This window comes from Carya illinoinensis, chromosome 4 (genome assembly GCF_018687715.1).
Source record: "Carya illinoinensis cultivar Pawnee chromosome 4, C.illinoinensisPawnee_v1, whole genome shotgun sequence".
In the NCBI taxonomy this organism is placed as follows: Eukaryota; Viridiplantae; Streptophyta; class Magnoliopsida; order Fagales; family Juglandaceae; genus Carya; species Carya illinoinensis.
In genome coordinates, this window is record NC_056755.1 from 5,696,956 (window position 1) to 5,715,729 (window position 18,774).

The 18,774-nt window shown below is 35.8% G+C and overlaps 1 protein-coding gene across 1 annotated transcript; it reads left to right on the forward strand.

The window, feature by feature from the left end:
* The first annotated feature begins 14,969 nt into the window (after nt 1-14,969).
* Nucleotides 14,970-18,768, forward strand: LOC122307696 (cyclic nucleotide-gated ion channel 2-like). Its single transcript, XM_043120738.1, has 8 exons — nt 14,970-15,129; nt 15,349-15,964; nt 16,108-16,323; nt 16,451-16,764; nt 17,459-17,570; nt 17,670-17,906; nt 17,976-18,062; nt 18,165-18,768. The coding sequence occupies exons 1-8, from the start codon at nt 15,092-15,094 to the stop codon at nt 18,654-18,656; spliced, it is 2,112 nt and encodes a 703-aa protein (XP_042976672.1). The 5' UTR covers nt 14,970-15,091; the 3' UTR covers nt 18,657-18,768.
* The last annotated feature ends 6 nt before the right edge of the window (nt 18,769-18,774 follow it).

Genomic DNA, 18,774 nt, shown 5'->3' on the forward strand with positions numbered 1-18,774 from the left:
ATTAATTACTATATAGTACTCCATAAAGCTAAAGTTAATTATTAAAAGAGAGATCTTTATAGGGTTTTTGTTTGGCTGTATATTTGGTAAAAATAAAAAGTCCTTAAAGTAGAGATTGTCTTTTTAATTATACTAGCTGATCTATTTATGGTAAAAATAATCAAGTACAGCTTAGGATTTCATCAAGTATACATGAACATGTACAACCTAGCTAACAAGTTTATGTTTTAGCTAATTATTTTCTAAGTGAAGCTACCGTGATGAAGTTTGATGTGTACAAATCATTGTTTTTTAAAAGAAGAGGAAAGTACTGATCGATGTAAAACTGCAAGTACACAGTATCGTAATTTTATAATAAAGTGATAAGAAGAGAATCGTCCTCAAAAATTAGTACCTTACTATTGTCAAATATTAAAATTATATTAATCTCAATTTTATCTAGAGAAATCACTAAGATTTTTGTAGTTGCCAATTAAATTAAGATCAACTCAAAGAGTAATACGTAAATGAAATAAAACTGACGTTCGAAGATCAAATTAATGGGAAAGAAAACTTCTAGGAAATCGATTTCACCTAATTCTTCACTATATTTTTCTCATCTAAGTAATTTAATTTAATTCTTTTTGTTCATTAGCAAATATTTAATCCATCCAACAGCCTCTTTCGATAGTCAATTGGAAATTATTTTTATTCATCAATTCACACAAGAATATGCAAATTAATAAAACAAGAAAGCAATCAGACCAATGATTTATTTACTACATAGGTTCATTCAAGTCTTTCGATCTCTATACTTACCTATACTGAAATATTCAAGATCTACCCTATGATTCCCTATTTCGATAGCAAATCACAAGATTAAATATCATCTAATCAATGGCCAGTTAATTAGAAGTAATAAACTCAGAATAAATCAGATAAACAAAGAGAGAATTGCCTTAAATTAGCATAGACAATCAAGCATAGTTCAGAAATAGGTTACATCGTTTTTCTAGAATGAATAAAATTTAGCTCATGCTAGAAATAGAATTTAATATAAACGAATTCACCATAATTGTTTTGAGAAGATTGGAAGAAAATAAACACTGAAAAATACTCCTCGCAGCCGCAACTCGTCTTCAAAAACTCAAGGAAATGATTCAATATTTTTCTCCTGTCTATGCTCGTGTATGATTCCAACGTACGTGCAATAATTGAAATTTCCTCTCCAAAACAAATGAATTGAATCATTCTAACTATCTTTTTCAGTCCCAAAAGGTGTTCTCCAGTTAAAAAGTACGGCCATAGAGTGAAAAATCTCTTCTATATGGTCTGACGGCGGAAGACCCTAGATCTGTCAAAATACGATGTTCGCTCGAGCGGGGTGTCGAGCGTTCGATTCTGCCTGACTTCGCTCGAGCGTCCTATCAAGCGCACATCGAGCGTTCAACTCTGCTTGATTTCGCTCGAGCAGCCAATGTCTCTGCTCGAGCGATCTTTGTTTTTCAGCAACCCGCTCGAGCTCCCTGTCGAGCGGCAGTCGAGCGTTTGAATTTGCCTGAATCTGTCGAGCGGCCAAAAGCCTCCGCTCGAGCAAACTTGTAAAATCTGCAATATGAAATTTTTTTGCAAGTCATCAAATACCTTAATTTTATTAATTACTCTCATCATTTATGGCAGATAATTACCTTGTACAAATTGACAAAACTTGGAGCTAGATTACATGGATAGAAAGATAAGGTCTCAAAGCCATTGCTTTCAACATGTTTGTCATAAGAAACTAAAAAGTTTTAAGAATTAATCCAACCAGAATCATCCATTTTTTACTTTCACATATATATAAATAAATAAATATATATATATATATATATGTTTGTTACTCATCTTCTTACGCGCAGTACCACATTAGAAATATACAACCATGAATGTATGCATGAGGAATACAGCACATGATGTTATGATCTGAACTCATCATATAAAAGAAAACACTTTATACGTACGAATGTAACTGATCCATGATCACAGACACCTTTCAGTAGCTAGCCGGTCTCTCTCTCTTGATTAGGACTTGTGGCTATAAGCATGCTGCATGTGAAGTTCACACTCCATGAATTAAATTCCGTTTCCAAGTTACTCATATATAGTACTACTGTTATAAACTCATTTCCACACACAAACACAGAGAGAGAGAGAGAGAGATTATGCGCGCAGATCTTACGTGAACCAGACATTGCAAATGTCAAAAACATGACTAGCAGCTAGCTACGATCCAAACACATACGCACCCAAGTTGCGTGTATAAATTATTGGTTCCTTTCTTATGATGATAATGATCACAGATTATTTGGTGGTCAACAAGAATCCAAAGTTTGGTGGCCCTAAGCTATTTGTGTTACATATACATCTATTCGATATATATGTATTTGGATGCACAGTTCGTACCTGCATCTAGCGCATGATGCAGCTAGCTATATATGCATGCATGCATGCATGTTGAATGATACATCTACAATCACCATAAGTTTTAAATGCGATGATCAAGAACATGAGCAAAAAGCGATTGTACAATTCAAGATTGAGGGCGACGTTTTTGTTAAAACTGATAAAGAAAGGATGGGTGATGAAGAAAGAAGAAGAACGACAGAAACATCATGCAATTTCGCAAAGTAACTTATAAGTCATGCAATTATTCCTATATTAATTAATACTTCCGGCCCCTCCCTTTGTCTTACTTTCTCACGCAATTTATGATCATATATCCTTCATCGTGATGTAATTATTAATGTCTAATTCTCTCTCTCTTTTTTTTTTTTTGGAGTGGAATGTCTAATTCTTTAATTTCATGCTCTTCTTATATTGATATGAAGAGCGTGCTTTCACAAGCGGGTTTGTTTTTATTGGGTTTTAATTATATATGAATTTTTTTAAAAATTGTTTGAACAAATGTTATTTTTAAGATGCTGGGATTTGTGAAAATATAATTCTTTGAATTTTTTATTTTTGTAATAACTATTTTACGATTGAGTAATGCTACATACAGTCGTAGAGTGTGTAAATGCCGCGCAATCGCTTTGAAAAAGAGTGGAGTCAATGATTAAAAAGTTAATTTTTTTTCACGTGAGTCCCGTATTAATTCACTCTTTTAAAAAAAAACCTGAACGGCACTTGCACAACTACGACTTTAAATATCATTTCTCTTTACGATTAGATGAAAATATTCTTAGATTGAAGCTGAATTTTAGAAAAAGAAAATGCAATATTTTTAATAGCCAAAGATGTAGAAGATAACACATAAAATATGCCATAATTCAGAGTATATTCCTAATTAGATAAGACTAATTAAGGATGGTAGGATTGGCAAACATGAAAGTATGATGTCAAAATTCTCAAAATTTTTATTATTTTTCATAACTTCATTATCAAACATCACTTAAATATAAAACATTTTTTAATTTGAAAATTTCAACATTTTCATCTAATCTTTAATTAATCACAAAATCAATACAATTTTTACAAATTTCACAACAAAAAAAATTAAAAATTGTATTCAAATAATTTTTTAATTTTATTTATCTACTTTTACAAACTCTAATACCATATTTATTTTAAAATATATTTAAAATGATTTTTTTTCTCCATTACTAAAATCTAATAAAATATATTTAATTAAATTATTTTATTATTATCCACAAAATTTTAAAGAATAATACTACATATAGTCGTGAAATGTATAAACGCTACGTAATTGTTTTGAAAAAGAGTGAAATTCACGATTAAAAAGTTAATTTTTTTTTTCATATATAAGTTTTGTATTAATTTATTTTTATCAAAAAAAAATTACAAGCCACTTATATAATAATAATTATAAATATCATTTTTTTAATTTTAAAATACTCTGAATATCCAATCCAATTGAAAAAATCTTAATTAATAATCTGACGAGATTTGAGGTGAATAATATTTGAGCCTTTGGAGATCCAATTATTGGGAAATTTTTCGACGCCTCTCCCAAAGTCTTTTTCTAAGCCAACGTGTATCACGCTTTGTTACAAACTGAGACAGCTTACAGAGAGAAAAAACGAAAAGCATACTGACATGACAGTCATTGTCGCCTAAGATATCCTCCGATCCTTCTTTTCCTTAGTAAATCATTAAATTAATATACCGACAGTCACTGCCAATTATTTTATAATTCGTAATAAAATAAAATAAAATAAATTATTTTTTATCAATTTTATAAATTTTCACATAAAAAAGTTAAATAATTTAATTTTTTTTTCAAATCTTAAAATAAAATTAATATTAAATAATTATATTATAATAATATTTTATTTAATTTTTTACAAAACAATTCAATTCTGCTTGGCCACTGAGAATTTTCAGATGAAAATTTTAAATTTTAAGATTAAATATTAAAATATTATTATTATTTTATAATTTGAAAAAGTTAAGAAAAAATTAAATTTTTTATTATATTTTATATGAAATTTTGAAAAAGTTGTAATAATGATATGAGAATTTTATGTTTGAGATAAGAAATTTTGATGGCCAAATAGTACTTCATCTCATATTATCTGAATTGTGTAACCAAATGAGATCTAAATTTATGAAGATAAAACTTCAAATACAAAAGAACAAGGCTAGCCACATATATGAAAATCACTGCTAAAAGTAAAAACAACAAATTTAAATATTTTTATTTTGAAGAAAAAAATTTCTGTTTAAAAATAATAGATATTAGGTTTTTTTAATGTTTATTTTAGATTCATCTAATTTGTTCAAATAGAATTCACACGCCAACTTGCATACACTATAAGTTGTATCTAGTATTATTTTTTTTTAATGAACAATATTATATACTAAACTCTTATTCTACTGTATAAGATGTGACGCATTTATCACAATTGAATAGCTCTTTATATTTCTCGTTTGTTTGCTCACCTCAGCCTTTTTTTAGCCCTTTTATTTGGTGAAATTGAAGATAATGCTTTAGCAAGTGGTGTAAATTGAACACCAAGATCAGCAAGCTGAGCTCTCAAGAGTAGACTTCGTTTGAAGCTTTGCAACTTGCTGGTAGTCAAGATGATGCCCACTAAACTGCTTTGCTTCCAACATTTCAATCTGTGCAACATTTTCCTCAAAGCTTTAGATCTGTTCGATCCGATAGGCCTCATGGCCATATCAAAAAAGAGATAGAGAAGGAACTAGCATAGAGGTATTGGATCCCTGGCAGGCTTCTTTTCTTTCCGGAGCATACTTGCTCGTAAGAATAAAAACATAAAGATTGGTGGGCAACGCCATTTCATCATAGTAGGATGAAAGTTAAATGGTACTAGATATAGTATATAAAATATTCCTTTTATAATATACTCAACCCCTACAAAAACTGTGGTCAAGTAAGCTTATAAATGTAGGATACAAATCTAAGTTAAAGTGGGGCTAAGGACCCTATATATTTAGAAATTAGATCAAGACCACTTCCGGTGGATTAGAACAGTATCTTACATACATCTAGTGAATTGATCAAAAGTAGTTCTCTCAATTGTGAGTTTATTCGATCTCAAACTTCATCATGTCTTGTTTGAACGAATGATCACATGCATGTGCAGCTCGAATGTATTTTTTTGAAAGAAGCTGCATGCCAACATCGAATCAGCTTTTAGTACATATTTAATAAATTTTTACACTTTTTTCACGTGATCCCTGCCATTACAAACTCTATAAATTAAACTAAATTTTATTATTTGATCAATACGTACATCAAATATATTATTTTTAAACTCTAAATTGATATGTATTTGGATTGAGCTGTGCTAAACTGAGCTGAGTTTTTTATGATCAATAATAGTGAGTTAAATAAGTGGAGTGAGTTATGTGAAGCTCATTTAAAATGAATTTAAATATTAAAATGAGTTTAGTATTATTTATGAAAAATTAAAAAAAGTTGTGGGTCTCACATATAAAAATGTATTGAGTTGAAAAATATTGTGGATCTCATGTATAAGGAGGTTTTGAGTTGAGATGATTTAGTAATTTGAGTGTTAGGTATTTAGATGTTAGACTCAGTTTAAAATTAGACTGAAATGAATTGATTTCAAATGAGTCTTGTAATCAAATGAGACTATTCCTACCATTACAAACTGATTTATATTCAGTTTGCAAGAGAGAGACAGATAAATAAGATACAGTATTGAGGGTTTGCTGCAAATTCCTCAAAGGAAAATGATCATACCATGCCGCATGAGTCTGTCCCTTCAATTTGACTACTCGTGTATTTTTTTAATTTAATAATTAAGAAAATAATTATTAAAAAATATATATCTAAAAGATGCTTCAAAGAAAAATAAAAACAAAAAAGAAAAAGCATTTTGCACCAGGAGGCATGCCTAGTAGTCAAAATCTAGGCGACATAGTATCACTACCATTCCTCAAAAACATTAATCATGATTTAGGTTTGAAATTAAAGATTAATATGCCATTATCAGTCATAATTGAAAGTATATAATTTTTCACTTTTGTAGGATGGGAGGGATCGATCGACTTTGCGAGGGAAAAAGGACATTTTGTACTGGTCGGAAGGAATAATTAATTTTATTTTATTTTTTTTAAATGGACCCATGGGAAGCTAAAGAATCGTGGAATAGTATTTAAAAGCACTGCTGACTTGTGATCATGATCCTGAGAAGGGGGACCCTACTTGATTTTCCTTTTGCCTTGACGTACAAATTACACACTGGAATGCTTTTGGATTATTGTAATAAATGAACCATCGTGAATTCACAGAAATATATATTTGGCTCGATCGTACGGCATCTCAAAGGTTTTAGGAACTTTCCCCTCACAAACACAAATGACTAGCTAGCGGGAAAACATTAATCGAGAACACCACGTACAATGGCTCCTGAAACTGCGCCATGGCATCATGCATGCATGCACGCGAGGGAGGGGCCTGAGGACTAGTACGTAGTACTGTCCCGTCTGGGTACCCAGTGATCGGAAGAGGTTGGCTAGGTAGCTAGCTGATTAATATTGTTATCTTTTAAGTAAATTTTATTATTTATTTTATATTTTAATTTTTTTTACGTAAAATAAATTTTTATTAATTAAATAAAAATATAGAGTATAAAGTCAATATTTAAATTAAGGACGTAATCTATTATGATATCATGTGTGTAATCACTATTTATTTCAAAAGTTTAAATCGATAAGAAGAAATATAAATTTATTATTTATTATATATTTTAGTACAATACATTTGATCAGTTTTTTAATTTTAAATTAATATTTTTCATTATTTAATTGGTTAGAGATATAATTTGAATTTAATTTAAAGATTATATTTTTCCTCGACAAAATACAACCTTTTAGATTTGGTGGGCGTTGTACGTACCATGATCTTAATTTTACTTATTTTGGTAGAGACCATATAATATGTATTAAGAGAAATAATAATTATAGTTGTCAGTGTGTAAATACCGCATAATTATTTTAAAAATAAATAAATATGGAATCTGCATGAAATAATATTAATTTTTTTAATAAGAGACTCTATTTTTTTTTTAAATAACTATATGACTCTTACATATTCTATGAGTATATATAATATTAGTCATATATTAATTATATACATCCTCACTAGGATCGATGTTCTTGCAAGGATTAATATAGATGCATACTTCAATATTAGTCTGACTAAAGTGGAGTGCGTGCTAACTAGCTAGCTGCTTCTAGAATAATCTGGAGATCAAATTCATATTAAATTCGAAATATGAATTTGATGTCATGGCCCATGTCCTTGGACCGATCTTCCTTGCATATCAACAATATATAAAATATAAAAAATAAAAAAAAAAGAAAATGTTTTAATTATAAAAAATTACATAAAAGTAAATTGATTACAAATTAACGTAATTTGAAATATATATTATGTTAAATATTATGTTAATTTACTTTTATCAAATCTTTTTATCATCGGACCACCTCTCTTAATCAAACACATGTATTGGCTCCCATGCATTCCCATGAAAGGTGGGAAAATTCAATTCAAAAGCAGAACTACTTGGTAATTGCGCGCGCAGTCTATCTAGCTAGCAGCTTTGACTGTACTGCGCGGCCTTTTCATTTTCTTGGTTCTGAGCTCATTGGATTTTCTTGCAACCACTATGACAAACGAGGATCCAAAACAAAAACAGATTGATCGACAAAACATGACTCCTTTGTAACTATAATACAATAAAATATAAATTATCTTATGAAATATAATAAAATGAGATTTTATTTAAAACGTTTAAATAAAATTCATTTCAATTTATATTCAATACAATAATTTAAAATGAACTCTCAATATAAATTATGTACCTTAATTTACTAAGATCTTAAAATAGCTATTTAAAAATAAATAGTTACTAAGATCTTAAAGTGTTATATTAAATATTAAATTTAGTATTATGGGGCTTGGTACACATTGAATAATATAAAAATTATTTAAACTTTTATTTAATGAAATAGTTTTTATTTTTTTCAAAAATAATTAAAAAAACACCCACTACAAGAAAAGCGAGTTTTTGTGATAAAAATTTAGTGACCAAAAGGACCATTTCCTACAATTTTCATAGAAAATGATCATTTTGATCATTAAATTTTAGTCACAAAAGTCTGTTTCTCTTGTAGTGGTCTCACTTATATTTTTAGCGGCCTTTGTAAATGTGGTGCGCTAGTGGCCGTAAGGAAGGGCCTAAACGGCCTTACCATTGAGCCGGCATGTCAAACCAAGAAAATTAAGCTTAATGTCTGTGAACATAAGCTTTAAAGAAATGATTAAAATGGCAGTGGCACTCGTGAGCTTTAAGAAATGAAGAGAGGTAGAATATATAGTCTTGCATACATGCATGCATCTAATTCGCACCTTGTCTGTAAACATTAGCAAATGCTTAACTTTTCACTAGCAATGATCAAATTCAGATTACTTCTGAACCCCAATTAATAGTATTAGTCTTACTGATCATGCCATGGATTGTAGCTCATCCTTACAGTAGACACACGGTGCCACATAGTACTAATTTTATTCTTTCCATTTCTAAAATGTACTGTAGGAACAATTAGTTGTTATTCTCTATTGTAGGTGCGGTTACTCTCTACTGTAAATTGTTACTTGTCTTATTCACTATAAAGGTCTATATATAGATCACTGTATTGCTCATTTACTATTAAGGGAAAGAATTATTTTTCATCAGTGTTCTCTACTCTGATATGGTATCCAAAGCCATTTGACAAACTATCCACACAGATCTATGGTCGTGTCTTCTTCTTCACCCAACCCTTCCTCTCCCTCTTTCTCTAATATTCTTTCTACCAAACTAACCACTGAAAACTATATTCTATGGAAGGTTCAAACCTCTTCCTATCTATGGGGCCAGGACTTATACTCATTTGTTGATGGCACCTCTCCCTCACCCATTAAGTTTCTCATTGAAGCTGACTCGCCGCCCAAACCCAACCCTGCCTATCTCTCATGGCAACGCACCGACCAGATGGTCCTCAACATTCTTTTTTCCTCTCTGTGTGAATCCATCCTCAGCCATGTTCTTTCCTCCACTTCAGCATATGATCTCTGGAATAAACTTGCTTCAATGTTCTCCTCTCATTCTCAAGCTAAGGAGTTTCAGGTGCATTTTTAACTCACCAACCTCTCGCGTGGAGAGCAAACAATCTCTGAATATTTTGGCAACGTGCGTTCACTTGCTGATTGCTTAGCTGCTACTGGAAGCCATTTATCTGACAAAGAACTTGTTACCTACCTGTTAAATGGGCTAGGTCCTTCATATGAGATGTTTGTAACATCTATTACTACGAGAACTGACCCTATTAACTCTCATGAATTATATCAAATGCTCCTCATTCATGAGACCCGCATATCTCACAATGCTAAAACTCTCATTTCCTCTGGAGAAATTTCTGCAAATTACAGCTCTAGTGCCCCATGTGATCAAAGGGGTCATGGACCTCCCCGTGGTAGTCGAAATGGTCGTGGCAGGGGACGCTATCACAACAATGGTTGTGGACGTGCTTCCTTCACCAACACTGCTCCATAATACCAATCACCACGTCCTACCTATCAAGTATGCAATAAGGTTGGACACATTGCTCTTCAATGCAGAAATTGGTTCAACAATGCCTTTCAATATGAAGCTCCCTCAAATTTCTCTGCCAACTACACGACAACCTTCCCAACTCAGCCTAACTCTCCTGACACCTCGTGGTACCCAAATTCAGGAGCTACTCATCACATTACAAATGACATGAGCAACTTGAACTTGTCCTCAGCGTAGTACGATGGTGATGAAACCATTCACATAGGTGATGGTAGTTGTCTTTCTATAAATGCTTACAGTGATTCATCTCTACCCACAGATTCTAGCTCATTTCTTTTTTGAAATTTACTACACGTTCCACTAATCACTAAGAATCTTGTCTCTGTCCTCAAATTTTGTGTTGATAACTGTTGCTTCTTTAAATTTCACTCTTCTCACTTCTCTATCAAGGACTCTCGGCGCCGGAAAACCCTCCTCATAGGGCCAACCCATAACGGCCTCTATGTCTTCCCATCTCTTGCATCTACTCCCTCTGTTCATATTGGTGAACGTACTTCTATTGCCCAGTGGCATCGAAGGATGGGTCATTCATCTCTAGCTCAAGTTTCTAGCATTCTGCGTGCAAGGTGTTTGCCAACTTCTCCCATCGATGCTATCTTTCAATGCACTGAGTGTCCTCTTAAAAAATCTTGTCAACTTCCCTTTAATTCCAATCGGGCCTCTTCTAGTGGGCCTCTAGATTTGGTGTACTCAGACTTATGGGTTCCTGCCCCTTATGTTTCTAGAATGGGTTTTAAATATTATATCTCATTTGTTGATCATTTTACACGATTTACTTGGATTTTTCCTCTCAAACTTAAATCTGAGACTCTTAATATCTTTTTTAATTTTTTACCTTTTGTTGAACGCATGTTTAAAACCAAGTTAATAACATTACAAACTGATGGAGGTGGTGAATTTAAACCCATCACCTCCATGTGCCAAAAACTTGGAATTGAACATCGCTTTTTTTGCCCAGACACCCACCAACAAAATGGGCTTGTCGAAAGAAAATATCGTCATATCGTGGAAACTGGACTTGCACTTTTGGCCCAAGCATTTTTACCTTTCACATTTTGGGCCGACGCTTTTGAAACCGAAGTATATCTTCTTAATCTCCTACCCTCTCCTACTCTTAACAACCAATCACCTTACTTCATGGTCCATAAAAAAAACCCTGACTATAAGTTTCTAAAGGTGTTTGGTTGTGAATGATGACCCAACTTACGTCCATACTCAAATAAACTCAACTTTCGATCAACCTCATGTTTGTTCTTAGGATATAGCAATAATCACAAAGGGTACAAGTGTCTTGATCTACAAACAAACCGACTCTACATTTCACATGATGTCCGGTTTCATGAAACATCATTCCCTCACAAACGAATATCATAGCCCATTGCCAACACTCCTGAATCCTCCCCTCAAATTTACTTACCCCTCTTTCAATCACCCATTCTAGGCCCACTTCCCATTTCCTCAAACCGTGGCCCAATTTCCTCTGCACCTATCTCACCATCTTTACTTGGCCCTGGCCTGTCTCAGCCCATCAATCCTGCTACCTTTCCCAATTCAAGAATACACTCATCTTCAACCTCCGGTATCTCCCCTCCACCTAGTTCCAATCCTCCCATTATTCCCCAGAATAATGGCCCTTCCACCACCACTCTGGCTCCTCCACGTTCTCCCATCATAACTGGCTCCTCCAACAACTCTCTGCGACCACGGATTGCCACTGATGGTACCATTCCCTATCCTTCTCGGAATTGTTTTATCACCACTGCTACTGCACCTAATGATCCTTCAAGCTACTCTACAGCCTCTATGTTCTCAGATTGGCGTGAAGCCATGGCTCAAGAGTACACTGCTCTCATGAAAAACCGTACATAGAGTCTTGTTCCCCTGTTAATATCTCTAACGTGCTTGACTGCAGGTAGGTTTACAAAACCAAAACCAACGCTGATGGTTCATTTGAGAGGAGAAAGGCACGGCTAGTGGCGAAAGGCTTTCACCAACAATCTAGGGTTGACTACAACGAGACCTTCAGTTCCGTGGTCAAGCCAACCACCGTACGCCTAATCTTGTCCATTGTTGTTATCAGAAGATGGCCCCTGCACCAATTGGACATTCACAATGCCTTTTTGCACGGTACAGTCACTGTTGAGGTTTATATGCAACAACCCCAAGGCTTCATAGACCCAGTTCATCCCAACTATGTATGCAAGCTTTATAAAGCTCTGTATGGCCTCAAACAGGCCCCAAGATCATGGTTTGCTAAACTTAGCTCTTGGCTTCTTCATTATGGTTTTACTGCATCTAAAGCTAACCCGTCGTTGTTCATATTTTCTCATGATCACACTACAATTTTTTTGTTGGTCTACGTTGATGATATAGTTATCACTGCCTCTCATATTTCAGCCATAACTAATCTTATACGTGATCTTGGAAAGGCTTTTCCAGTAAAAGACCTTGGCAACTTGTCATTCTTTCTTGGTGTTGAGGTTGTTCACAATAAGCAAGGTTTTATATTAACCCAGCGCAAGTACATTAAAAATCTTCTCAATCGGAACAACATGCTCCATGCTAAGCCCATGACATCTCCATGGCTGCTTCTCTCAAATTATCAAAGTTTGATGCTCCTGATTTTGATGATATCACCTTGTACAAAAGCTTGGTTGGTGGTTTACAGGATTTGTCTTTAACTAGACCCGACATAGCCTACTCGGTCAACAAGGTTTGCCAATTCCTTCATGCCCCAAAAGCAACTCACTGGAGTGCTGTCAAGAGAATCTTCCGATACCTTAAAGCCACTATCAATCACGGCCTTCTTTTTGCACCTCAGACCACATTCACTCTTCAAGCATACTCTGATGCCGATTGGGGAGGATGTCCAGATGATCGTAGATCAACAGGAGGTTATTGCATATATCTCGGCAAGCATCTACTCTCATGGAGCTCAAAAAAACAAAAGACCGTGGCTAGATCATCAACAGAGGCTGAGTACAAGGTTGTTGTTGCCTCAGCTGCTGAACTTATATGGATACAAACACTTATCCGAGAGCTTGGTCTGTCTCTCCCTCAATCTCCAATTCTTTGGTGTGACAATCTTGGAGCAACATACCTCACAGCTAATCCTGTCTATCACTGTAAAACCAAATACATGGACATCGATTACCATTTTGTCTGAGACCGTGTTGCTGCAAAACTGCTTTGTGTATCATTCATCAGCTCAAAGGACCAGATTGCAGATGTCCTAACTAAGCCCTTGGTTGCTGATAAATTCCTTCACTTCAAAACGACTCTCAATGTGGTTGACACCCCTTTGGATTCGAGGGGGCGTATTAGCCTTACTGATCATGCCACGGATTGTAGCTCATCCTTATAGCAGACACATGGTGCCACATAGCACTAATTTTATTCTTTCCATTTCTAGAATGTACTGTAGGAACAATTGGTTGTTATTCTCTGCTGTAGGTGCGGTTACTCTCTACTGTAAATTGTTACTTGTCTTATTCACTATAAAGGTATATATATAGATCACTGTATTGCTCATTTACTATTAAGGGAAAGAATTATTTTTCATCAGTGTTCTCTACTCTGATAAATAGTACGTGTGCAAGCGTGAGGTTTAGTATTGATCGATCTCATGACCATCACTGTCGATCTCGAGGTACCAAAATGGCAAAGCCGCAGAGTGAAAAGTTTATGTGGTGATGGCCGGCTACTATCGCATGAAGCAGAGAGTATCGTTAGCCTGAAAGACTGTTATTTTCATGTTTTTCCTTGGTTTACTGCCACAAGATTTTCCAATTAGCCGCCGCATTTCACGGGGAAACATGCAAGTACAGACATGCTATGTGTATTAGCTTGCTAGTCACGCCAGTTTCTATCTTTCTTTCTTTCTTTTCTTTTCATGCTTTCCCGTCCATTTTATTTCTGAAACCAATCATTCTTCTATAATCTAATAGATATAAAACCGTGTTTTTCATGAATGACAAAGATAATGGCGCCTCTATTCTTTTTTCTGCATGATGATTTAATTTGATCTAAAGCTTAAAATTACCTGGTTGCAGATCAGAACGTCATGTGTATATACGGTTTATGTCATCGGATCGAGAAGTGATAGATCCATCAGGACTTTTTGCATGTGTACTCTATACAATAAGAAATATCCACGGCTGTGATCATATATATGTATATACACAATTGCAGCAAAAGCTAATTTTACGAGCATGTGTACGTAAATATACATCAGTGGTGTGGCATTGCAATCATGTTAATGCAGTAATTGTCTAAGTTGTTTTGTTTTCAAGCAATGCATGTTCTTCACTGATATTATTGGGTAAATTATGATAATCTATAAAAATGGTTAGTATTAATTCTTTTCAAGCAACTTTTAACTGAGTTTGAACAGATTTTACTGTTAGAGAGAGAGAGAGAGAGAGATAGAGAGGCCGAAAGAAAGAACAAGAAGAAACAAAGTCGTGAAATCAACGTAAAATTGAGCTAATTCTTGCCATATCTCGAAGAACATAGAAACTACAAATCGCGAAATTTGATGGCCTCAGTTCCTTGGTCGGCCGGTAGTCCGGTCCGACTCTAGGCAGGTGTATTATACCTTATTGTCACTTAGCAGTAAATTGTCCGGTGTGGCATGGTAACTTGACCGGTGCTGGACCCATGCAGCCACACCGGACAAGTTTAGATCGAACCCCACCACTGCTAACAGGTTCCTTGAGCGGCTGGCACTCTTCATCCTTACGATTACGAACCCGCGTAGCCCCCCCCTTCATGTGCTACCTGACACTCTCCTCTATTATCATCCTTCCAAACAAACCCAACTCTTCTCTCTTCCTGTCGTCATCTCTCTCTCTCTCTTCCTATATAATAGACAAACATTCACAGACACACATACACCCTCCCTCTCTATCTCTAGATCTCCACCACCTCCTCTTCTCTCCCATGGTTTCAATCTTCAGACCATGCCTTTCATTCCCAAGTTCCACTTCTCCCTCTCAAGGTCACCCTCTGCTTCTCCTATTGATCATGAGTTGTTATTGTTAATTGCTCTTCTCCTCCTTTATCTTTTCATCATAAAGACTCGGAATACAATTTGTATTGATATTTGTGAATTCATGAATCGAATCGAATTATATATATTGTATAATATATTTATATATGAGGATCATTACTTTATCATATTTTCTGAAGTTCGTTCTTTTAATTAACGTGGTTGCAGAATTATGGGACTATTCATTTCCAAGGATTCCTCGAATGGCAACAGCGAGAGCGACAACAACGAGGATGACAACCCTATCTCCAACTCCGTCGAATGCTACGCCTGCACCCAAGTCGGCGCGCCGGTGTTCCACTCCACCAGCTGCGACCGCGCCCACCAGCCCGAGTGGGAGGCCTCTGCCGGCTCGTACCTAGTCCCCATCCGGAACCGTCCTCACCGTAAGAAATCGACCAAGGGACCGGGGCCTTTGAGGCGAGTGCTGGACCCGCGCACCAAGCGCGTGCAGCGGTGGAACCGGGCGTTCCTGCTTGCGCGTGGCATGTCCCTGGCGGTGGACCCGCTGTTCTTCTATGCGCTGTCTATCGGGAGAGGTGGGGCCCCATGTCTCTACATGGACGGCGGGCTGGCGGGGATGGTAACGGTGCTCCGGACGTGTGTGGACGCGGTGCATCTGTTCCACATCTGGCTCCAATTCCGGCTGGCGTACGTTTCGAGGGAGTCGCTGGTGGTCGGGTGCGGGAAGCTCGTGTGGGACGCAAGTGCGATCGCCTCCCACTACTTGCACTCCATCAAGGGCTTTTGGTTCGACGCTTTCGTTATACTCCCAGTTCCTCAGGTTAGCAATAAACCCTGGTATATATTGATCATGTTTTTCTTGAAGTACGGTGATTCTCCCCTGCTTTCTCTGTTTTTATTCTTTCTAAGATAGTTTCTCTCTTTTTTTCCCCTCTCATGATGCTCTTTTTCTGTGTCTCGCAGGCTGTTTTTTGGCTAGTAGTACCGAAATTAATAAGAGAAGAGCAGATGAAAGTCATAATGACAATACTTCTACTTATTTTCTTGTTCCAATTCCTCCCTAAGGTCTACCACAGCATTTACTTGATGAGAAGAATGCAAAAGGTCACTGGTTACATCTTTGGCACCATTTGGTGGGGTTTTGGCCTCAATCTCATTGCCTACTTCATTGCCTCTCACGTAAGCCTTCTTTAATGAAAAATGAACCAAATCTTACCATGTTTTCCGTGTGAAAAATGTGTATTAATATTACTTTTCTTTAGAGTCTAGTTTGTCGTTTTGGGTGTATAATTTATCATATTAGCAGGTTGCTGGAGGATGCTGGTATGTTCTTGCGATACAACGTGTAGCAGCATGCCTACGACAAGAGTGTGACAGAAGAAACTGCAATCTCTCCTTGTCTTGCTCAGAGGAGGTTTGTTACCAGTTTATGTTACCGACAGGCACCGTAGGAAGCCCATGTGGTGGCAACTCAACAACGATGGTCAGAAAGCCATTGTGCTTAGATGTTCAAGGCCCCTTCAATTATGGGATCTACCATTGGGCACTTCCAGTCATTTCTAGCAATTCTGTGGCTGTTAAGATCCTTTATCCCATATTTTGGGGCTTAATGACTCTCAGGTAATATTATGAAAGATTCTTCACTTTTTTATGTTTTAGTTTTTATCTTTCACAAAAGGTTTAATAATGTTGGAAGGTATGCAAATTCTGTATATTCTTTTTTTAAAAAAGTGAGATTTACGAAAAAAATAATTTTTTTATATAGATCTTATAACTTATTTACTTTTTTTTTTTAAATATTACGTTTTTGCGTACTTTACAACTGTAAATATCATTTATCTATTTTTAATACTAGTTTGAATTAAATAGTAAGAATCTTGAAGCACAGTTAAATATGGGGATGGGATGTTCAGAGTGAGTTTGGCTTACATCCTGTTAAATCCTGTTAAAAAGTGAATGGACAGTATTAAAAGATTCACAGAAAATTCACTTTATTTTTCACTTAAAGCAATCTTGTCTATTTAGTTTTTTATCCGGATGTAAGTCTAACCCGTTCTGTCTCAATTCATGCTCTGTTCGCCACTCGTCCGCTTGAGATAAGATTCTAAGAATCCCAACTCTTGGGTTTCTGTGATTAGCTATTCTTGACATGAGTTCCAGCGTGTGAATTTCCTTCTCATAGCTGTTCTCTAAAATTGTGTTTTCAAGTTCAACTTCCTATTCAATCTAAAAAGTGATAAAACTTGGGTGGAAATTTTCTGCGCAAACATACATTCACTTGATATTTTTAAAACTACTCTTACTACATTTGCAGCACCTTTGGCAATGATCTTGAGCCCACAAGCCAATGGCTAGAAGTAATTTTCAGCATATTCACTGTACTTAGCGGGCTGATGCTCTTCACTCTCTTGATAGGAAATATCCAGGTGTGTACATAATTAATATCATTTCTTGGGTATACATACAAACTTGGAGATGAATCATAGTCTAACAATGACCACCTCTGGCTTATTGCTACTGTCAAGGTATTCTTGCATTCGGTCATGGCGAAGAAGAGAAAAATGCAGCTGAGATGTCGAGACATGGAATGGTGGATGAGGCGGAGACAGTTGCCATCTCGTTTGAGACAGAGGGTTCGCCATTACGAACGCCAAAGATGGGCAACCATGGGAGGAGACGATGAGATGGATATGATCAAAGATCTTCCCCAAGGGCTTCGAAGGGACATTAAGCGCTATCTTTGCTTAGACCTCATAAAGAAGGTATTGAAACTTGTCTTTCTCTTATATCAAACATTTATCTCTTGATAAAATTCTCTTTCTGATCTTTAGGTTCCTCTCTTCCACAACTTGGATGATCTTATTCTTGACAACATCTGCGACAGGGTCAAGCCTCTGGTCTTCGCTAGAGACGAAAAGGTGCATAAAAACCATACACTTCAAATACAATTTAATCAACACCATATCACAAACTACCATAAATTTGCTTTAACAAGCTAAAAGAATATTTCCATTTAACAGATAATCAGAGAAGGTGATCCCGTGCTAAGGATAATGTTCATCGTTCGTGGACGTGTAAAACGCAGCCAAAACTTGAGCAAAGGCGTGGTTGCCACAAGTACACTCGAGCCCGGAGGCTTTCTGGGCGACGAGCTCCTCTCCTATTGCCTCCGCCGCCCATTTATAGACCGGCTTCCAGCCTCGTCTGCAACATTTATCTGCGTGGAATCTACAGAAGCATTTGGGCTTGATGCTGTGCATCTGAGATACATCACGGATCACTTTCGATACAAATTTGCCAACGAGAGACTTAAGCGAACAGCAAGATATTACTCGTCGAATTGGCGAACATGGGCTGCTGTTATTATACAGTTAGGCTGGCGCAGGTGCAGGATGAGGACAAGGGGTTCGGTGATTGCTGCTGCTGCTACTGGAAACGGAAGTAGTGAGCATAGGCTTCTGCAGTATGCTGCAATGTTCATGTCAATAAAACCACACGACCATCTAGAATAAGTTCGTGTTTGTTTTATTTATTTATTTTTTTAAAACTTTTTGGGTCTATCCAATTCATGATCAGTCAATAAAATTGCGTTGAATGTGAAAAAAAAAAGAAGTTAGAAATTCCCCTGCA

Bases quoted from the DNA above. Each gene is read 5' to 3' on its own strand.
- LOC122307696 (XM_043120738.1), top strand. From the start codon at position 15,092: ATGCCTTTCATTCCCAAGTTCCACTTCTCCCTCTCAAG. The intron at 15,130-15,348 runs GTCACCCTCTGC...ACGTGGTTGCAG, and splicing joins TTCCACTTCTCCCTCTCAAG to AATTATGGGACTATTCATTT. The intron at 16,324-16,450 runs GTAAGCCTTCTT...TCATATTAGCAG, and splicing joins CCTACTTCATTGCCTCTCAC to GTTGCTGGAGGATGCTGGTA.